Raw genomic sequence first — 20721 nt, 5'->3', positions numbered from 1 at the left:
ATATAGTCATGTTAACAAAAATTCACTGATTGTGGATTTTTAAATTTATTTAAAAAGTAAGCTCAGGTAACAGATTAAATTATAGGAATTCTTGAACATGTTGCATGTCTTTGTTATACACAAATAATATTTATTAAGACCTCCCAAGACTCCAATATATGAGTACTACCCTGAGATAAAGTCATCTTGCAGTAAAAACAGCCACCTTCTTCCTGTTAACAGATTTTTTTCCTGTTGTTGTTTTTGTTTTGTTTTTTGAGACAGGATTTCTCTGTGTAGCTTTGGTTGTCTTGGTACTCACTTTGTAGATCAGGGCTGGCCTTCAACTCAGAGATCCACCTATCTCTTCCAAATTCTGGCATTTATAGTCATGTGCCACAACTGCTGTTCATTAACAGACTCCTAAGCAAAACACAACAGAAACAATCAAATCGTGACCACAAACACACTATGGTCAGTTGATTAGCCTTACAAATTTAGAGACTCATTTACAAGTGGTAACTTTATGGCTATAGAACATTCACATTTGAGTTTTACCAAAATGACATATTATTATCTACCATGATAACCTTCAGGGTCATTCACAAAGGGGTACAGCCTAAGAACAAATTTATAATAGCCACAATATCTCCTAAAATCTTGATACCTGGGAACATCATGAAAATTTTCACACATCTTGTTCTGTTTGAAAAATAAGTAACTGGGACTTGAGCATGTGTTCACTCTGAAAGCAAAATGGAATCTGATAGATCAAGGACGATTCAGAAAAACTTAAGTTTATTCCTTGGTCTGTAACCATCCAATATGAATATTTAAAAATAGACCCTTCTAATGATGTCTAAATGGATCGATGCTCTTTTTCCTGTTGTTTAAGGTAATAAATATATCAGTCCAGGAGAATGAGTCATTAATGATATGATTTCTGCTTGTATTCATTGCTCCTAAAAGCTGTGTGAGCGCTTGTCACCTTAGTCTAGATGAAAGAACACAGTGCCCGTACTCTGCCTCTGTCACATGGACTTCCAGTTCTCGTCGCAGGGGTAAGTGTGTCTCTAGCAGCCACTGTGGTAACTTCAAGGGTCACTTTAATGGGGAAAGCTTTAGTCAGGGATGTTCAGAGAATCTAGACATGGTGATGGCACTCGAAGATCTTGGAGAGCTTTGCTTTTGGTTTCTTTCTCTAGATGTCTCACTTTGGTCTTTCCCATAGCGAGGATTGTGCTATTACTTATTACTTGCTGGCCTATTTTTTTGAAACTTTATTTTTATTTACATTTCTCTCTCTTCTCTCTCTCTCTTCTCTCTCTCTCTCTCTCTCTCTCTCTCTCTCTCTCTCTCTCTCTCTCTTTTCTCTCATCTATCTATCTATCTATCTATCTATCATGTATCTATCTATCTATCATCTATCATCTATCTATCTATCTATCTATCTATCTATCTATCTATCTATCTATCTATCTATCTAGTAAATACTTGTTCATTTGTTGTGTGCCCTTGTGCCCTATGGGTGCATTTGCACATGTGTAGGTGTGTGGAGAGGTCAGAGGTCCATGTTGAATGTTTTCCTCCATGACTCTCCATCTTATTTTTTAGACAGGGTCTCTCACTGAATCTGGAGCTCACTGACTGACCAGGTGACCTGGTCACCGAGCTTCTGGGATCTGTGTTTCCACCCTCTAACCTGGTGCTGGCCGTGCTGACAGCCACTGCATACCCGCCTTTTTACATGGGTGCCAGGGCTCTGGACTCAGTTGTCATGTTTGTGAGGCAATCACTTTACCAACTAAGCCATCCCCCCAACCCCTTGCGCGTGTATTTTATTCAATAGTATTCTGAGTGGAAAGGTACTAAAGGTGAATCTCCTCAGATCTGTGACAAACTTTTCCCTCAGAGGGCTGCATTCTCTGGCAGGTATGATGGCACTTTCTATGGGGTGAGCTCGGAGTACAATAAGTGAGAAGCTATGTGATCAGAGAGATCACCAAATCTTCTGCCTAAGTCGGAGAACAGGACCCTAAAATGAGGCTGAGGAAGGCAAGCGTCTTCAGTGAAATCACCTCTGAATCACTCAGTGCATTTCCACAGCAAAATGAACATCCAGCCATTTTCTGTAGTGTTTAGAATTCCATTCAGATTTGTATCCCAAATGAGGAAGTTCACAATGGATTAACAGGCATTTCCACAGGAAAAGTTTGGATTACACCATATTGTTAAACTACTGTAGGAAACATTCTAGCTCATTCTTCAAGGTCTCAATGAAATTAACCAGGACCAAGAGTTCTTTTTGAATTCAACTTTATTATGAAGCAGAAGCTGTGGGGAGTTGTTCTTCCATGATCATTCAAATTGCTAGGGTCCCGGTTCAAGATAGACCTCTGCAATTATTTGGCTATATCACTTTTTTCTTTCTTTCTTTTTTCTTAGTTCTCTTGCTCAGTGAGTTATATCTCCATGTTTTTATTATCAAGGTGAATTAATCCACTGCAAATCCTGGCTTCTTTACAGGATACTTGGGGTTGAATTCAAGCTTTCATGCATGCCAAGCAAGCCTTCCACCATTGAGTACATACCTAGCCCAATTCTGACAATTGAAAATACTGTTCTGGGCCTGGAGAGGTGGCTCAGGGCTTAGGAGCACTTGCTGATCTTCCAGAGGGTGGCTCCCAGCTGCCTGTAACTCCAGCTAGAGGAGATCTGATGCCCTCCTCTGGCCCCTGCAGGTCCTCATACAGAGTCACTGACACACACAGACACTCACATACACACATATACATGTAGATAAAAATAAATATCAAAAATACTATTCTTGCAAATTAAGAATGATTCTGTTTTATAGTTGGTATACACAATGTTGGTATATAATTTTACTACCCAAACATTAAAAAACAATTTTCCTTATCCTGACTTTAAAGAGAAAAAAATTAGGACAACTCTATTTATTTTAGATTTTTTATTGTTTAACAAATTATAATTGTATGTATTTGTTCATAAAATTTATAAAGGTTATTCCTTTATGGACTATGGTGTGATAGCATAATACACATATGTTGGAATATCTGACAAGTTCTATTAGGTAATTATATTTTATATTAGGGTTTGTACAAGATATAATGGGATATATTTAGAGTTACTGAAACAGAACCTGACTTAGTGTTTGAGTTGATTTCTCTGTGATTAGACTGACTGAAAAAAAAAGGAACTTGAATTTGACAGAGGGAATTTCTAGGTTTATTTGACGGGACAACAATTTTCACAATTAGCAACAGACCTAGAAATCATCTTTTGGAAACCAGTGCAGCCATCTGAAAGCCAAGAAGTATGCTTACATCCTTCTTGAAGTAGTTGTGGATGTCCATGCCTGGATGTACATGCACGTGTGCTTGTGCGAGGCTTCATTTTTTCTCCACTTGCTTCTCTGTTTTTGATTCTAGCTTGTAGAAGTACAAATACTCTTCCATTTTACTCTTTATATGAAATTGTCACCCATTCTTATGCTTTAGGAGTATTTATATACAGGTCACAGTGAAAATCTATATGCTGGTTGAATTAAAAACTCCTTGCTATACACTCATTTTCATACTTTAAGATAAAAATAAAAGAATCCATGGTGTTTGAATCCTTCTTATTTCACATATTACCTATTAGATGCACATTTAAGCCAATCACCAAAAACTATTGCCTATCATGAGGAAGGCATTGTGCTAAGTGCTAGATATACAAAGGCAAAGAAGTTACCTGTGCTAAACCTCAAAGGAACCTGATGGATAGGAAGGGACAGAGTGTCTATAACTGATCATTGTAGAGTGTTCTGATATCCGAAAAGCTGTGGGGATATGGATGAATAGTTGATTGGTATAGAGATAGAAATAGTAAACCTAGGGAAAGAAATGGGTGAATGAATGAAAGAGTGAATGAAAATGTCTTGTAAAAATCAGGTTTTGGGTGACCATTGCTTTTGTAATCTGCTAAGACTTCAGACTATCTATTTCTTTAGTGCCTGCATGTCCCTTCACTATGGTGCTTACCCTTTCACTGACGTGTCCCCCTCCCATACTGTAAGTCCTGGAAGAAAAACCCCTCTTAATTTGAATCTCTCACACCTAAAACCATGCTTAGTGTAAAACTCTGATGCCCCATGGTGTCTCCTCATGGAAAAACTAGACAAAACCCAGCTGTGGTTGGGAATTGAAAGAACCTTTGTGTTGCAAAATGTGAAAGACATAAGGAAGTGTCTAGAGATCAGGAGAGCAAATAGCTCTCAGCCAAATCAGGAACAACCTCATTACCCTATTATAGGAACAACTCTCACCAGAATGCATTCTTTTGTGTAGTGTGTGTGTGTGTGTGTGTGTGTGTGTGTGTGTATCAAGAATGTCAGGTATCTTCCTCAATATTTCTCCTTATTATTATTTGTTTATTTATTTATTCATCTATCTATTATCTATCTATCTATCTATCCATCATCTATCTATCATCTGTCTATCTATGTATCTATGTATGTATGTATCTATGTATGTATGTATGTATGTATGTATGTATCTATCTATCTATCTATCTATCTATCTATCTATCTATCTATCTATCTATCTGGTGACAAAGTCTCTTAGGAGCTCACTGAACTGGCAACCCTGCTGTGCTAGCCTCCAGTTATCCCTTTTTGTCTTCCCCTCCAACATTTGGTATTACCGGCAGCGTGTGCTACCACCCCTTGCTTTTTGTGTCCTTGCTGGAGATTTGAACTTAGGTTCCCCAGTCCCAGTCTCTCTATCTTCCTCCTCCTCCCTCCCTCCTCCCCTCCCTCTCCCCCTCTCTCTTTCTTTCTCTCTGCCCGTACATACATAAATGCATATGTATTTATATGTTACCCTGTTTACTTCAACACCATACACACTTCTTGCACAAAATAACCGCCCAACAAATCAAAGGAGAGTTAGATCAGAACATCAGATCAGATGAGAGTATGATTTAATGGTTACTAATTGATATGCATGTCTATATTGTGCCCTAGATAACAGAACTGGAACCGTTATTTGAGCCCATTGACTTCCTCCATCTGAACCTATTTCCACCCCGAAATTGCAGAACCACAAGCAAACCAAACACATACAAATACTTCTTTGTATTTAGGCCCTCCACTTAGAAATAAGTATCAAATGGGGTCTGGAGAGATGGCTCAGTGTGTTCAGTAGCTTCTGCCGGCAGGGATCCTTTGGTATGAAAAGGATTAATAAGGACAAGTAATACACCTCATAACTATATATATAATAAGTAAATACATGTAAAACAGAAAGTGTTAATCGTTTTCTTACATCCCAAAATGTGGACTGTAGAACCAAGCTTAGGCTGACTCCAGGTCTTAGTCATGTAACTCTTTACTGAATTAAAACCTTCCCTATTGTTTTCATGTGATATATCTTTTTTATTTAATGTGATATGTATATTTCCATAAAAATACAAAGTGAAAGATAGTTATATGACTTTTCATTGTCTTTTTAAATGTTTGTTATGTAACCAAGCAACATAAAGTGACTAATCGCAGCAAGAAAACAACCCAAAGCTGTGCAAAAAGAGCAAGCATAAATTTGGATCATTAAAAAAGTGATAGACATGCTGCCATCTCAAAAATTTGAAAAGTCTCTTCTAAAAGGTTAACTAAAAAGAGGTCACTATTATTTTCTAAAAGAGAAGCTACTTACAACTGCAAGAATTCTAATAAAATACAAACTCTTGCTTTTATTTCATTGACTGATATATTTTCTTTTTTATTAACATTTTATTAAAATATAATGACATTATTTCCCTCCATTCCATTCTTTTCCTCCAACTCAATCCATGTCCCACCCCCATTCCCTCTCAAACTCCTAGCAACACTTCTTCATTATTGTTACACACACACACACATATGTATAAGTATAGAGTACAGCCTGCTGAGTCCATTTAGTGTTGGACGTACATAATTTCAAAGCTGGTCACTTGGTGTTGAATAACTAATTAGGGAGTTCCTCAGTGGAGGAAAACTACATTTCCTTTTCTCACCATCCCTTAGTTACTGTGGGTGGTCAAATAATCTTTCAATTGATGCTGAAACTTATTAGGATATCAGATGGATGTTGTAAACAGCTGAACATTCTCAATTGATTCTCTAATGTGTTGGGCTCAGGGAAAGAGTATTTGTAACTAGCTAAGTATACAGGGTATGTAAATTAGGTGTGATTTAGAGACGGAAAAGATGACCAGCAGATAGATCTGTGGGTGTGTAAAGATGCAAGACAGTTGTAGAATTTGAAATCACTTTGCAAATGTAAACGAAATCCACCATTCCAGGCCCATAATCCACCTTCTGTCCAAAGCTGAAACTCTTTGCCTTATGTATTCAAAGAATGATAAGACATACAGTCCTGTACATAGACAAGTAATGTTGTATGATGGCAACTTTTGGCTGTCAACTTGAGTGGATCTGGAATCAACTAAAAGGCAGGCTGGTGGCACATCTTTGAGAAACTTTCTTGATAGGATTGTTTGAAGTAAGCAGACCCACTCTAAATGTGGGTGGTACATGCAGGAAGCGAATCTTTGCATGTTTTGTTTTCCTTGATGCTTGAGGGCAAGTGCATGTATCCTGTTGCTGCCTCTGCACTGCTGCGTTCTTTGGGCAGCGTCAGAACTAGCCAATCTCCAAGACTTTTTCAGGCCTCCAGCATCAGATTGGAACGGCTAAGACATCCAGCCCTTGTGAGCCAAGCAACCGCTAGACTCTTGGCCTCTCCTTTGAGTCAGCCATTGTTGGGCAACCCGGAACACATCCTGTAGGCCAGTCTAATACACCCCCTTTTAGCCCATATTTATTCTATGGGCTTCGTTCCTTGAGAGACCCTAGAATAATATATAAGAATACTTGGAAGGTAAAAATCATTTTGGAGTTTGTCTTAGTCAGTGTTGTGTTGGCTGGGAAGAGATACCATGAGCATGGCAACTCTTGTAAAGGAAAGCATTTAATTGGTGCTTGCTTCCAGTTTCAGAGGTTTAGTCCATTGTCATTATTTATGGTGGGGAGCGCGTTGGCGTGCAAGCACATATGGGCCTAGAGAAAAAATGGAGAGTTCCACCTCCAGATCTACAAGCAGCAGGAAGAGAGAGAACCAAGGGGCCTGGCTTAGGCTTCTGAAACACCGAAGCCCACCCACAGAGACACACTTCCTCCCACAAGGCCACACCTACTCCAGCAAGGCCACACCTCCTGATCCCTTTCAAGTAGGGCCCCCCCTGCTGACTAAGCTTTCAGATACATGGGCCTATGGAGGCCATTCTTATTCAACCATCACAGAATTTGTTTTAGTCAAGTGTGTATTGCTGTGATTAAACATTAGGACCAAAAGCAACTTGGAGAAGAAAGGGTTTATTTGGCATATCATCAGGGGAAACCAAGGCAGGAACCCGGAGACAGGAACTGAAGCAGTGGGTGAGGAGGAACTCGGTTTACTGGCTCGATCCTCCTGGCTTCAGTTTATTTTCTTACACAACCCAGGCCCATCACCCACGGTGGTCGGAACCTGCTTACATTAATCATCCAGAAATTGGCCTCCTATAGACCAGTCTGATGGAGGCAGTTCCTCAACTGGGAGTCCCTCTTCCCATATATGTCCAGTTTTGTGTCAAGCTGACAAAAAAAAAAAAATGTAAGTAGAACAGAGCTAAACTATGGATTAACTCTATAGATGACAAATTACAATTTGTGGATTGTTTCAAAGTGTCCAAGTGTCCAGTGAAGTTCTGAAGAAAAGAAATAAAAAAAAATTCGCATTTTATTGAGAAAATGCTTGTAGTAGTGTTAAGCAATTAAGGAGAGACTAATAAATGAAGGGCAACTTACTATAGGGGCTTATGAAGGGGTGATGAGGGATTGAAATAAAGGTAAATATTATGAATAAATCAGGGGGTTCAATATCAGGGTTGTATTTTGTGTAGAGTCAAGTTGTTGGTGTTAGGACATGACAGTGAAAAGGCAGAAGAGTAACACTAAGAGTTTCTAGTTTGAGAGTGGATAGGCAATAGACTGTCCTAAAAATGGGAGGGGAGGAGATGGCTTCTGGTTTAAATCATTTGCAGGTACGTTGTTTCATCTTCAATGATATGTGATGCACCACTGTTGCTCAGCTGAAAGGCCACTGTGTGTGAAGATATACACAGTATTAGACTTCACCCCATCTTCCCCTCCCTCACTTAATACTCTTCATTCACTGTGAAAAGAGAACTGGGGATATAGGTCATCTTCCCAGGGACTGAAAACAGCTGGGATGATGTAGAGATGCTTTCCTGTAACTTTTCAGTAGGATGACCCTTTAAGGATGCTAGGAATTTGCCCGGTGGAGAAAGAGAAGGGCGTTGAGACCACGCATGGAATAGCACAGTAACAAGAAAACAAGCATTCTGCAGCAAGTGGTTAAACACACACACACACACACACACACACACACACACACACACACACACACACAATCATGGAGAAGAAGACAACATACGTCTTCATTGTAGATGTCGCAAGCCACGCTGGGGACATTGACATTAAACATTGGGATCTCAACATGTGGCATGAACTCTTAACAGTTCTGACAGGTACTCAGTGGCGAAGCTCCATTTTGGGGCTTATCCCATGAATTCAATCATTCTTTCACTTGTTCAATTTAGATCTGAACTGCAATAATACACCTGGCTGAAAGGAAGTAGGCTGCGGCTGCCCTGAAAAAAATCCCAGTTTACTGTTATTAAAAGAGACAAGTGCTTTCAAAGGAGAGGCAGGTAAAATGATACAGAGAGGTGTGCCATTTGAGATGAGCTTTAAAACAAGCCTCAGCTATGAGTTGAAGATACAGCCTTCTGTACTTCTTATGACCTGTTTCCTTTTGAGGTAGCATTTAAACTTAAAGGAAAAAAATATATATAAATAGTAAGTAACTTCTATAGGCATTATTTATAAATGACAGTGGTCATTAGTGTAATTTGAAATAGGGAATGCAACAAAATACATCTAGTTTGGTCTCGATTACTGTTTATTTCTGCAGAATATATGTATATATATATGTATTGTATATGTATACATCTATATATCCATATATATGGAAAGAAATGGAGCCAAAGCAGTACACATTTCTCTGCATTTAATAATGACTTGAATGTAGTTCTAAAGCAATTTATTGAGTAAGGTTTTGCCACATTTATATTTTGCCTCCTGGTCCTTAAAAATGCGTAGTTGTTAAATAATGGTGCAATGGAGGGATTGGAAAAGAGTGTGTTCCTGTAAAATCTATCAAGATGAAGAAAAATATGAAACACCGAGTTAAACTTTTAGAAGTCACAAAAAATATGGCATTTACAGGTAAAAAAAAATCTTGCTCTTTATAGCATAGTTCTGTACCCATTCTATTCGTGTTAGCTAGGCAAGCCACCCCATGGGTTGATTGCAAGCACAGAATTTAGATTCATGGAATGTGGGATAAAAAGGCAACATAAGACATACAGAAGCTGCACATTGAGAACACATTGGTGTGTGATTTAAACCACTGCCACATTCTTAGCCTGTTGATGAAGTGGTTCTGTTTAAGGTCTTTTTACAACCTTAAGTAAGCATGTCTCTGAAAGAATTTATACATTAAAGTCAGACATCTAGAATGGGAAAAAGATAATAGCTCTGCAAGTATTTGTAAGACTTGAGGTAGATGAATATCTTATTGCTGAAAGCAGTGCACTGATTACATATTTCCATATGTACCTTGAGAGTTCTGAAATTAGTTTCCTGTGGTACATTTCTGTAGTGCTTATACATTTTTTAAAGGAAAATACAGTATACTAACATGGAAACAATCATCAAGAGGACTGAGGTTTATGCTCACTTAACAGTAATTACATTTTCTTAATAAACATGTATATAAATAAATGTTTTGAAGATCATTTTTATTCTCCATGATTACAGTATTTACAAAAATTGGCAGTGACTATAAATCATAAAGATGTTTCTTAATGCAAAGGGAAAAATAAAATAGCACTAAAAATTCATTATTAAATATGAGCCACTACCAGATTATTGTATTTACACTAAGTGAAGTTCAAACATGCAATTTTTATTTCTTAGTAAAATTTTCCGCAATATTTGGGAAGCAAACTCTACAACATTCGTGAAAAGTATATATAGTCTTGGCCTTAACTAAAGGGCAGATAATTTCCTAGGTTCTCAGTTCTGTCCATTTCCGCTAAATATTCAGATGGTTAAGTACCAGCGCCTTCTCCACAAACATTTATTTTTATTTTAATGAAGCGGGGAAGCCGATTTTAACTATAACTGGGATGTTTAGAAAAAAAATTTTTTTTTCAATCCCAGATACAGAGAGAGTTGGTTTGGCGCTCACGGGGGCGGGGGGGGGGGGGGGGGGGGAGGTCGCTGGATTTCAGGAGACAAGCCACCTGAGAAAAACTGAGGAGAAACTGCTTCAGAGGAAAACACCGACTTTAGAACTTAAAAAAAAAAAAAAATAAGGCTGCTCTCACAAAACTTAAAACACAGACAGATTCTGATCCCCCCCCCAACCCCCCAATTCTGCCGGAGAGAAGGCGGAGAACAGGTAGAACGGATTTTAAAATGCGCTAAAAATAGACGGGTGTAACGGTCCAGGGCTTTGACAGACACAGGTGAGGGCGGAGTTCTGAGGGGGCGGGTCGGGGGCGTGGTCAGGGTGGGGCGAGACCTGGGTAGACTACCTAAATCTGGCCTTGCGGGGCTGGGCGGGGGCGTGGTCGGGGCGGAGCCGGGGGGGGGCGGGGCGGAGCCGGCTCGCGTCCTTTAAAAGGGCTGGAGCGTGGCGGGGACCTCCGCAGAGGCTCGCGGTGGCCGGCGGTCATGTCTCTCTCGCGCCCCTCGGGGCCTGCGGGGCCTGGCCGGCCTGTCACCTCAGAAGGGCCTCCTGAGCACCCCGCTGCGGCGTCACCCAGCAGCAAGCGGCCCGGTCCGGTGGAGGCTGCGGGCGGCGTCTCTGAGGCGGGATGGCCGCTGCTGGTGGTGCCTCGCTTGTCTGAGGTAGAAAAGGCCTGGGAGTGGTCGCCCAGACCCTTCACGGCGTTCCTCGTTCTAAAGAACCCGGAGAGCTCGGCCAGGGGGAGGCGGCGGTGTGGCCTGGGGTGGCCGGACGGAACATTCCAGACGCAGAGCGGTGGGCGGTCTGGAATCTCAGGAAGAGTAGCTTGTTCGAGGGCTCCGGGAAGGTCTCCTGGGCCAGGGCTGCAGGGCAGGGAGGCTCTGGGGGTGCTCCGTGGTGGCCGAGCCGAAGTGAGTCACTTTCCGCCCGCCACCTCCAAGCCCCAAAGTGTCAAACGTGAGCCCGAAGAACTCCCTGTCCCAGGGAAGGAAACTCTTCTGAAAGGAAAGAATTCTGTGAGACAGCTAGGAAACCCACTTCTAGATGTTACAGTTTCTGAGGAAACTAAGTCAACATTACACGACCTTAAGGACAGACGTAAAGTGGACAGTGTCGTAACCTCAGCGAAAAAAGAAAACAGCGTTTCATCATCTACACTAAAAATACCAAAATTTCAAAACCAGGCCTGCTTGGAAAGCGACAAACCCAGCTCTTTTAGAGATAACATCACAATAATTTACCCCGAGTTTCCAAGGGATTTAAATAGCAACATGTCCTTTGTCTATTTAAAGGAAATAGCAAAGAAAAAGAATGACAAAACTGAGGCATATGTTAGGGATTTCACAAACATTTGCTGGTCCCAAAATAGACCTGATGCTAAGAAACAAAAGTTACAGGATGATAAAAAAAATGTATGTGTGGAAAACTCTTTTTCTGAGTATTGTGAAAGTCACCACCAGTCACTCACTGTTGAAGGGAAAATAGACTCGATCGATTTAAAATACTATCACCACAGTAGTATTGAGTGTGATGTAAGAGAGACTGAAAAGAATTTCACTCTAACAGTAGAAGATGTGAATAGGGAGGGAACAGAAAGGACTCTAGACTCTTACATACCTACCAGACAAGAAGGATTTCAAAGCTGGGGCTATAACAGATCTGTTTTGAAAAGGAAGAGGGGAAATGGTTGGATATTGAACAATTTTAGGATTATCTGTGAAACTATGAAAAAACTTGGAGAAATTTTGAATTTGGCAAAGTTGCTAGAGACTGACCTTTTAAACAATGGAGATTATCACAATGCAAAAGTCAGGGATGTACATGAACAACACTCAAAGACACTGATGGTAGGAACTGTGGGTCATCCCCCCAATTTTATAGAGGTTGTTTGGTTTAATGGTGAAGGCAAAAATGCCAATATTCTACAGCTGAGGTACTATACTATACAAAAATACATTTCCAAAAATGAAGACAATAATACTTTAACCTGCCATCAGACCCCTCACTTCATTTTTAAGTTCATATTTGAAGATGTCTTTAATGTTAGGCAACTGGGCACATTGTTAAACCAAAATATAATGCACAGTGACCAGATGAATGCTATGGTGATAACTCAGGAGCTCAGCTTGGAGAACTTGTTAGGTGAAATAGAATGGAAAATATATGATTTTTTTCTCAAGAAAGATGTAAAGGCCACAGAAAGTTCAAGGAGTTGCCAAGCTCATAGAGCTATCGACATAGAGAAGGAAGAGGATAGCTCTCCTCTAATTGACAGAGTGTCTTTAGTGCAGTTAGCTTCACGAGTGAGTAAGAATGTAAATGTGGAAGAAACTAAATCTGCTAATCAAAATAACGGAACTAAAACAAAAGAGGATGGAGGTATTTTGCAAGAAAGCAAGTTAGCTAATTCAAAGCATTTTCATCCAGAGAATGACTCTACATTATATGCTGATCATCAGTTTGAAAGTGATTCAAGTGGAGAGAACAATGAATGTTTTCAGGGCTTAACTGCTCAATGTTTATCAACAGAAACTCTGCCAATAGCAGAAGATTTCGAGATGAAGAGTAAATTTGATTTAGTACTTGAAGAGCTTCGTATGTTTCATGAAATTAGTAAGGAAAATGAAATTCCAAGTACCTCGGAAACAAACATTAGGAAAGAAAATTGCTTTGGAGAAAGTAATGATATTAAGGAGGCAAGAATGGAGATAGAAAAAGATTTGGAAATGGTTGAAACCAGTAAAAGAAATGCATCTTCTTTGCCGCTCCATTTGAAAGCAGGCCCCAACAAACATAAAAGGCACCAAGGTTTATTTAATTGGAAAACAATACCTACTCATGGAGGACAGGTAGTTCCCAATGAGTATTATCCAAGATCAGAGGAAGAACTCCTCCATTCTACTTCTGAGGAAGGTATGCCATTTATTTTTAAATTTCTTACTCATGATAAAAAATTAGTGGTTTTTTCCTGTATAAGGAAAATATGTAATTTTTGGCAACAAGTAACATAGAAGAGACTGTTCACAAATGTATACTATTTCCCACAGAGATCTGTTAAAGTGTTAGATAATAAACTGAAGTTGAAGAAAACAAGTTATTTAAATTTTCTAAATATTAGGAGCCAATCAAAGGTAGTATTTATAAAAACACACTTTGTCAATATTGTTAACATTTGTAGATCAAAGTTACTTTCTCTAGAAAGGGTTTTAACCAGCTAGTCATTGGAATGACATAAAAGTTATCTTGGGCTATAAAATATGTTAATGTTTATTTTCAGATTATAAGAAACCTTTCCCTAGAAGTCCTGCTTTTTCTCCTGATGAATGTAAAATAGAAAAGTATAATTATTTATTGAAGGGAGGTAAGATCTTCTGTTATTTTCTAGAGTTTTAAGATGGCTGACATATTGTTTTAGCATGATGAAAATACTTTGGTTGGTAGAAAACAAACACAACATTTTATACCTTGAAAAATACCAATGTTACTGATTTCAATAGGTGGAAACTGGCTAAAGATTAGAATAATGCTGGAAATGCCCTCTGCATAATATGCTCAAGTATTTGCAGTAAGGTATGACAATAATCTAAGGCAGAGCTAGGCGGATTTCTATGTGTTCAAGGATACAGCCAGCATGGAGACACATGCCTTTAATCTCAATACCAACCATAGACGACCTGGAGGTCTGTACAGACAGGCAGTGATGAGGCAGTCATGTGATTGGGTCTGCCAATGAGAAGGCAGAACAGAAAGTCTTTATAAAGACAAACACACAGGAAGTAGTTCTCTTGGCTGAAGAGGAGAGCTGCAGAGTGAAGGGTAAGACTCTTAGCTTTGACCTCTTGGGCTTTCATCTTTCCATTGGTTCTGTGTTTCTTATTGAATAAGATGGTTACTTCTACATTAAGGCATGTGTTTTAAATGTGTGATTCATCATGTATGTACTATTAATTAGCAAAATACCAAACAAAAGAGAATCCATCCAGTTGGATCCCCATTCTTGAAATGTCACTCCCAATTATGCTTTATACAATTCGTTCCCAACCTGTGGGTTGTGACTCCTTTGGGGGTTGAATGGACCCTTTTACAGGGGTTCCACATAAGACATACTGCATATCAGATATTTACATTATGATTCATATCAGTAACAAAACTACAGTTATGAAGTAGCAATGAAAATAATTTTGTGGTTGGGGGTCATCACAACATGAGGGACTGTTTTCAGGGGTTGCAGCATTAGGAAGGTGGAGAACCACTCCTCCATATTTTATTCCTTTATGGATATTCTAATGTAGATATTTTATAAACAGTTTACTAACACTGATCTGGGTGTGGTGGATCACACCTTGATCTGAGTACTAGAGAGACATTGACAGGAGACTCTGGTACAGGTTTGAGGCCAGAAACCAAATACACTAGCAATGACTTACTATTTTTAGGTGTTAACATGATTTTTGAGTGTGGCTATTATACATTTATTTTTAATTGCTTTTAAAGAAAACAACCAAAGAAAAATTAAACAATTGCCCATAACCCTTACCTAAGAATTTTCAGTATCAGAATAAAGCAAAAATAAGTTTAGTATTCATTCTAACTTGTACCAGTGGGTAGAAATAAGGATAGGATTGAAATTAGGGAACAAGTTGAAGTTAGTCTTGTACTATGTTTATGTAACAATATCAAATCCAAAAAGGCTACATTGCAAGGAAAGTATATTTATTCAAGTGTCTTCAGTGAGCCACCATTTCTCATATATATTTATATGGCTTTTCATCATCAGAAGGATGATATCCAGCACCTTCATTTTGTCTTTCCTTTTACCTCAGTCTTTGATGAATTAACCTTAGAAATTAACTGATGCCTTTGGAAGATCAGGAGTAAAAGGCAGTCTCTTCTCCCCTGGAATCACGTGATCACTGGGGGACTGATAATCCATGAATCTAAAGAGTTAGGCTGGACCGGATGGAGTCTCCTTATTCCTTGAAAGACAGGGAACAATTGGATTTAGGAATATAATTTGATGTAGACTAGAAAGAGTTGAGGAACACAGATCCACATTGTCGCATGTTATGTGGCAGTTGCCAGTTCCCCAGGTATTTTATATGTCATTTAGGCCAGTGTTGCTCTGACCTTAATGTACATGTGAATCTTCTGAAGATCCTGGTATAGGATTCTGTTTCCACTGGAGTTAAGCTCTGAGATTCTGCATTTTGAACAGTCTCCTAGAAGAGGCAGATGTAGGTGTTATTAGGCTATTGACCACACCCTGTGTAGCCTTGGCTGTCTTGGAATTCACTCTTTAGACCAGGCTTTCCTGGAACTCAGAGAGAGATTCATCAGCCTCTGCCTCCTGAGTGTTGGAATTAAAGGGGTGTGCCACCATGCCCTAATCATGACATGTTTTTATTTTGGGGGGGGGGTGTTCAAGACAGGATTTATCTCTGTAGCCCTGGCTACCCTGGAACTCACTCTGTAGACCAGGCTAGCCTTGAAACACATAGATCCACCGCCTCTGCCTCTCGAGTGCTAGGATTAAAGGCATGCACTACCACCACCCAGCTTTATGACATGTTTTTAGATACTGACTTTTAAGAACAATTTCTCACAGTTTGCTGGAATGTTTATATTCGTTTAAAAATGTGAACAATAAATTAATCAAGCATATAACAATAAGAAAAAAATCATTTTTTTCTTCAAAGGAATATATTATCAACAATATAGCTTAATGAAAGAGGTCATTATTTTACAAAAGACCTACTACTGATAGAAATTAGTGTAGCAATTTCCTATCATGTCATATGATCAATATACACATTTTCCATTGTAAAATTATGATAAGGCACTGTTATATTAAATGTAAAAAAGGAAAGGTGTACTCTAAAAAAGAAATAGATGATTAATTTTGTCTTTGTTCTGAAATAATCTTTTAATGAAAAACTTCATTTTATACAAAATTCCAAAAAGTGTCTAATATATAGCTAAATATAGCATATCAGCATGACCCAATAATTTTGTCTGTTTTGGGCATCCCCTTAAGTTTAAAAGCTTTATAAAAAATCTAATAATAATACTTTTGATCATCATTAAATTTATAATTTTAATGGTAAAGTATCAAAATGGATTTACAGCTTTTGGAGGGTTAATGTTATTGATATGTAGTTAAATTTGGAATCTGTTTCATCAGTGTTACCATAGATATATTCGATTTGCTCAACTTTGAAATCATGGTGTTTAGTTTTTGATAGATTTAACAAAATGGGTTTAACAAAATGTCTTCAATGAGTTGATGACAGTGTTTTTAGTATACTATAGTATTAAAGTCATACTAATTCACTAAAGCCCAATTTATATTTGAGTCTTACAAATGTACTTTATAGTTTTTATGGGGAAAAATCTTAAGGGTAATGCATCATATCTACCTGTCTAAGTTAACTGATCTAAGGAGAAATACAGCTCTGTGAAATATTCGAATTTCTTGGAAATTGATGTAGTGTGAAGTTAAATAAAACTAAAAATCGGAGTAATCTGTAGCTGTAATTATACTTGTATTCTTTTTTTTTTTTTTTTTTGGTTTTTTGAAACAGTGTTTCTTTGTGTAGCTTTGCACCTTTCCTGGAACTCACTTGGTAGCCTAGGCTGGCCTTGAACTCACAGAGATTTGCCTGGCTCTGCCTCCCAAGTGCTGGGATTAAAGGTGTGCGCCACCACCGCCCGGCCTATACTTGTATTCTATTAAACAATAATCTCTATTAGAAAACAAATATAACCATTAACAACATGGCAGACTTGCTTAGCTTCTAGTTGAAAAATGACATGCATAAAGTACAGTATCAAGTTGGCTTAATTTTTAATTAGTTTTTTTGGTTTATTGTTCTTATGTCAGAGTCCCTGACTGGAATACTGCTCATAGGTGACAGGTTCTTCCTGTACTTACCTTTCCAGACTTTAGAACTGAATATAATAGGACTAAGTACGATAATAAACTTAGAGTGGTTGGTGTGTACATCTCTAGCGAATGTGGTTAGTGTCATGTTTAGAATATGGGCTTTTAAGCATATTGGTAATTTTTGCTTCTTTCTGTAAATTATATTGTCATCTTTGCAGGCAGTCATTTCTCACATGGCATTTCCAGAGTGCAGCCTCTTAAGACGTGCAGCCGCCCAATTAGAGTCGGCTTGTCCAGAAGAGCTAGGCTGAAACAACTCCATCCTTATCTGAAATGAATGGGTGGTGAGGACTTAGAAGAAGCTTCTGGACTTTAATGGTTCAGCGTGTCTAGGAATGCTTTATTTCTTGCTTTGTATGAGTACTTTCTTTCAGCTTGGAGATTTTGTGCTGTCTTTATAGAGTGTAGAAAGGTTCTTTTGTGTATAGATTATTTTATTACCATTAAAAGAAAACTTTTCACTGATGTTTTCATGTCATATGATCAATATACACATTAAAGTATTTTCATGATCTTATAAACCATTTCAACTTTTTAGTTTTCATGACATGTCTGCAATCCTTTTATAGAGAAAAATCTATAACTTCTACTATTTTTTGAAAAGCTCTGTGGCTTATAAAAAGGTAATGAGCCACTGGTCTAACCTGCTCTACATTTTGTCAGGTATATAAAATCTTGCCTTAAAAAGCCTTCCTCCCTCCCTCCCTCCCTCCCTCCCTCCCCCTTCCTTCCTTCAGATAGGATATCTTATAGCTCAGGCTGTTATCAAACTCCCTATGAAGCTGCTGCTGCTGCTGACCTTGAACTCTTGACTGTCTTGCCCTGTGCTGTAGCTTCCTTTTTGTCCTTGAGATTTGTAGAGAAATACAGAATATACATATTTTAAATTAATTATCAATAGAATAAAGCATAATTAAAAATACTAGACAAATAAATAATATTGACATACTTAGGGAAAAAATTAAGAAAAGAAAGAAGTATCAAGAAAACGTAAGAATAGCAAAGAAGGTCAGGGTTACCTCACTCAGTATATTTTGCAATTACATCCAAAAGTAAGCCTAAATGCATCAATTCACAATACAAATATGGCTGGATTAAATGATCACCAGTGAATGTTTTTTTAGACCCACTAAATTCCAGCCTCAACTTTGGCTCTACTCATTAAGTTCCATCCTCCACCACACACTTTCCAACTCTAACATCCTGCTGTAATCCCTCCATTCCCTCTCTGCTGGAGAACTTAGCAGGTAACACCCTGAGTTAGGCCTTGCTAAAATAAAAGCTTTGTCTTTTAAAGGATTATGTTTTGTCTGAATGTCTTGTCTGTGCACCAAGTGCATACAGTGCCTTTGAAGACTAGAAGAGGGAATCAAATCCCCTGGAACTGGAGTTCCAGACCATTGTGAACTGCCATGTAGGTGCTAGGAATTTAAATTGGGTCCTCTAGAAAAGCAGTCAGTGCTGTTAACTGGCAAGCCATCTCACTAGTCCCAGAACACAAGCATTTGAAAGCAAGATTGCCCTCCTGCCCCACCCCCTGAAATATGTCACAGGGGCTTAAAACTGTATCTGCTTCCAGTAAATATTCCTATTATTTGAGTATAAATGAATGAAATTCTTCTCTTGTTGTGTAAAATATATGTCATTTAACATTCTTTTTCTTTTGTTAACTGAAGATTACATTTTATGTTGAGAGATTAAGTTGTTTGTATTTTTAGGTGGTATGACATGATCTTTGAAGCACAATATATACATTGTAGGAGAGTTAAATCTAGCTAAATTAGCATATGCATTACTACACAGTTATTTTTCTGGAGAAAACAATTGACATCCACTTTAAGCATTCTCAAAAGGTTTTGACCTTGGGCAAACCCTCCTATCTTAAAGGGGAATAATAATATCCCATTGGATGATTGTAAGAATTATGCTTGCTAATGCTTATGGACTTGGAACAGCTCGGATACAAAGTTAGTGCTTGACCATAAATATTTGTTGATACATAGTAACAACTACTCAGTAACGGATGTTTAGAATACTTGCCTCCTTTTTCTCTTTTCTCTTGCTCTTCCTTCATGCCTCATCTCTCTTTATGTACTTAGTGTTTGAGACAGGATCTTACTGTGTAGCCCAGACTGGCCTCAAATTTGCTTTTGCCTCTCAAATGCTGGGATTACAGTGTGTGCCACTGTGACCAACTTCTGAGAAATTTCTAAAATTATGCAGACATTATATATTTTCATTTACAAAGACATATACTACTTCAAGGCAGTTTGCACTAATAAAATGCCTGTTTTGGATTAGGGGAAATATTATATATATATATATATATATATATATATATATATATATATATATATATATATATATATATACACACACACACACACACACACACACATACATATAACACACACACACACACACACACACACACACACACACACACACACACACAGTAGACCCTAAGTTATATTATACCCACTGTGTTAGGAAACACCATCATTTGAAGCTATTTTGGCTAGACAGACTCCAGTTCTTTTTCAAGGCACAGCATGTGCTGTAGAAGAGCATTTGGAGGAAACACTCACCGAGCTCGTCCACCTGCGTAGTCTCAGGGTAAAAGAATAAGCTCACAGCCTATGCTCCCTGCTATTGGCTCTTTATAATTTGGGGATAATTTAAACAAAATTCTATGTGCTCCTGAATTCCAGGCTCCATGGCTTCCTTCTTTGTTACTCTGATGTCTATCAGGAACTCCAAACATGTCACAGTCCAGGAGAAGCACCTGCTGTTTTCCCTAAAAGTCCCCCCTTCATTTACTTCTCATTTCAGGAAGGAGGAACTCCATTAAGTTGCTCAGGAGAGAAAACTGGGAGTTATCATTGACATCTCCCCACCCCTAAGCCCCAGTGACCTAGCAGTGTGGCTTCCTTTGCCTGACTAACTGCAATAGAATTGAGTTCCTTTTTATGGAGCTTCTTGCCTCAGTCCTCAAGTCTATCTTTTCTGAACATAGTATCCAGAAAGAATCTTTGGGATATAAGTCAGCATGTGAGAGCTCAGCTCAGCACAATGTAATCTTCTAGTCTTTATCTTCTTTTGATTAAGAGCCAAACTCTTACTTTGGTGCCTAAGTGCCACCCCATTCCTAAGCACCACCTCACTATTGTTGCCTTGTATGTTCCACTGAAGACACACTACCATCCTGAAATGGTAGGCGTGCTGCTCCCTCAGGCCCTTTGCACTTACCTTATTTTTCTAGAATGCTTGCTAAGCTAGTACCATAGCTTTTTCTGCCCTTTCCTGAGAATATAATCAAATGATCCTTTAATGTAAGTAGTTAACAGCTTTCTGCCTCCACATATTTCTATGAAT

The 20721-nt window shown here is 38.5% G+C and overlaps 1 protein-coding gene across 1 annotated transcript; it reads left to right on the top strand.

The window, feature by feature from the left end:
• The first annotated feature begins 10807 nt into the window (after positions 1 to 10807).
• Rad51ap2 (RAD51 associated protein 2) lies at positions 10808 to 17811 on the top strand. Its single transcript, XM_052745658.1, has 3 exons — positions 10808 to 13316; positions 13681 to 13764; positions 17505 to 17811. The coding sequence occupies exons 1-3, from the start codon at positions 10889 to 10891 to the stop codon at positions 17621 to 17623; spliced, it is 2631 nt and encodes an 876-aa protein (XP_052601618.1). The 5' UTR covers positions 10808 to 10888; the 3' UTR covers positions 17624 to 17811.
• Positions 17812 to 20721: the final 2910 nt, after the last annotated feature.

This window comes from Peromyscus californicus, unplaced genomic scaffold (genome assembly GCF_007827085.1).
Source record: "Peromyscus californicus insignis strain IS unplaced genomic scaffold, ASM782708v3 Scaffold_1__1_contigs__length_55948999, whole genome shotgun sequence".
Taxonomy (NCBI): domain Eukaryota; kingdom Metazoa; phylum Chordata; class Mammalia; order Rodentia; family Cricetidae; genus Peromyscus; species Peromyscus californicus.
Note: the sequence above shows the minus strand (reverse complement) of the source record. Positions and strands in the feature narration are given on the sequence as shown.

Bases quoted from the DNA above. Each gene is read 5' to 3' on its own strand.
- Rad51ap2 (XM_052745658.1), top strand. From the start codon at position 10,889: ATGTCTCTCTCGCGCCCCTCGGGGCCTGCGGGGCCTGGCCGGCCTGTC. The intron at 13,317-13,680 runs GTATGCCATTTA...GTTTATTTTCAG, and splicing joins CCATTCTACTTCTGAGGAAG to ATTATAAGAAACCTTTCCCT. The intron at 13,765-17,504 runs GTAAGATCTTCT...TCATCTTTGCAG, and splicing joins TAATTATTTATTGAAGGGAG to GCAGTCATTTCTCACATGGC.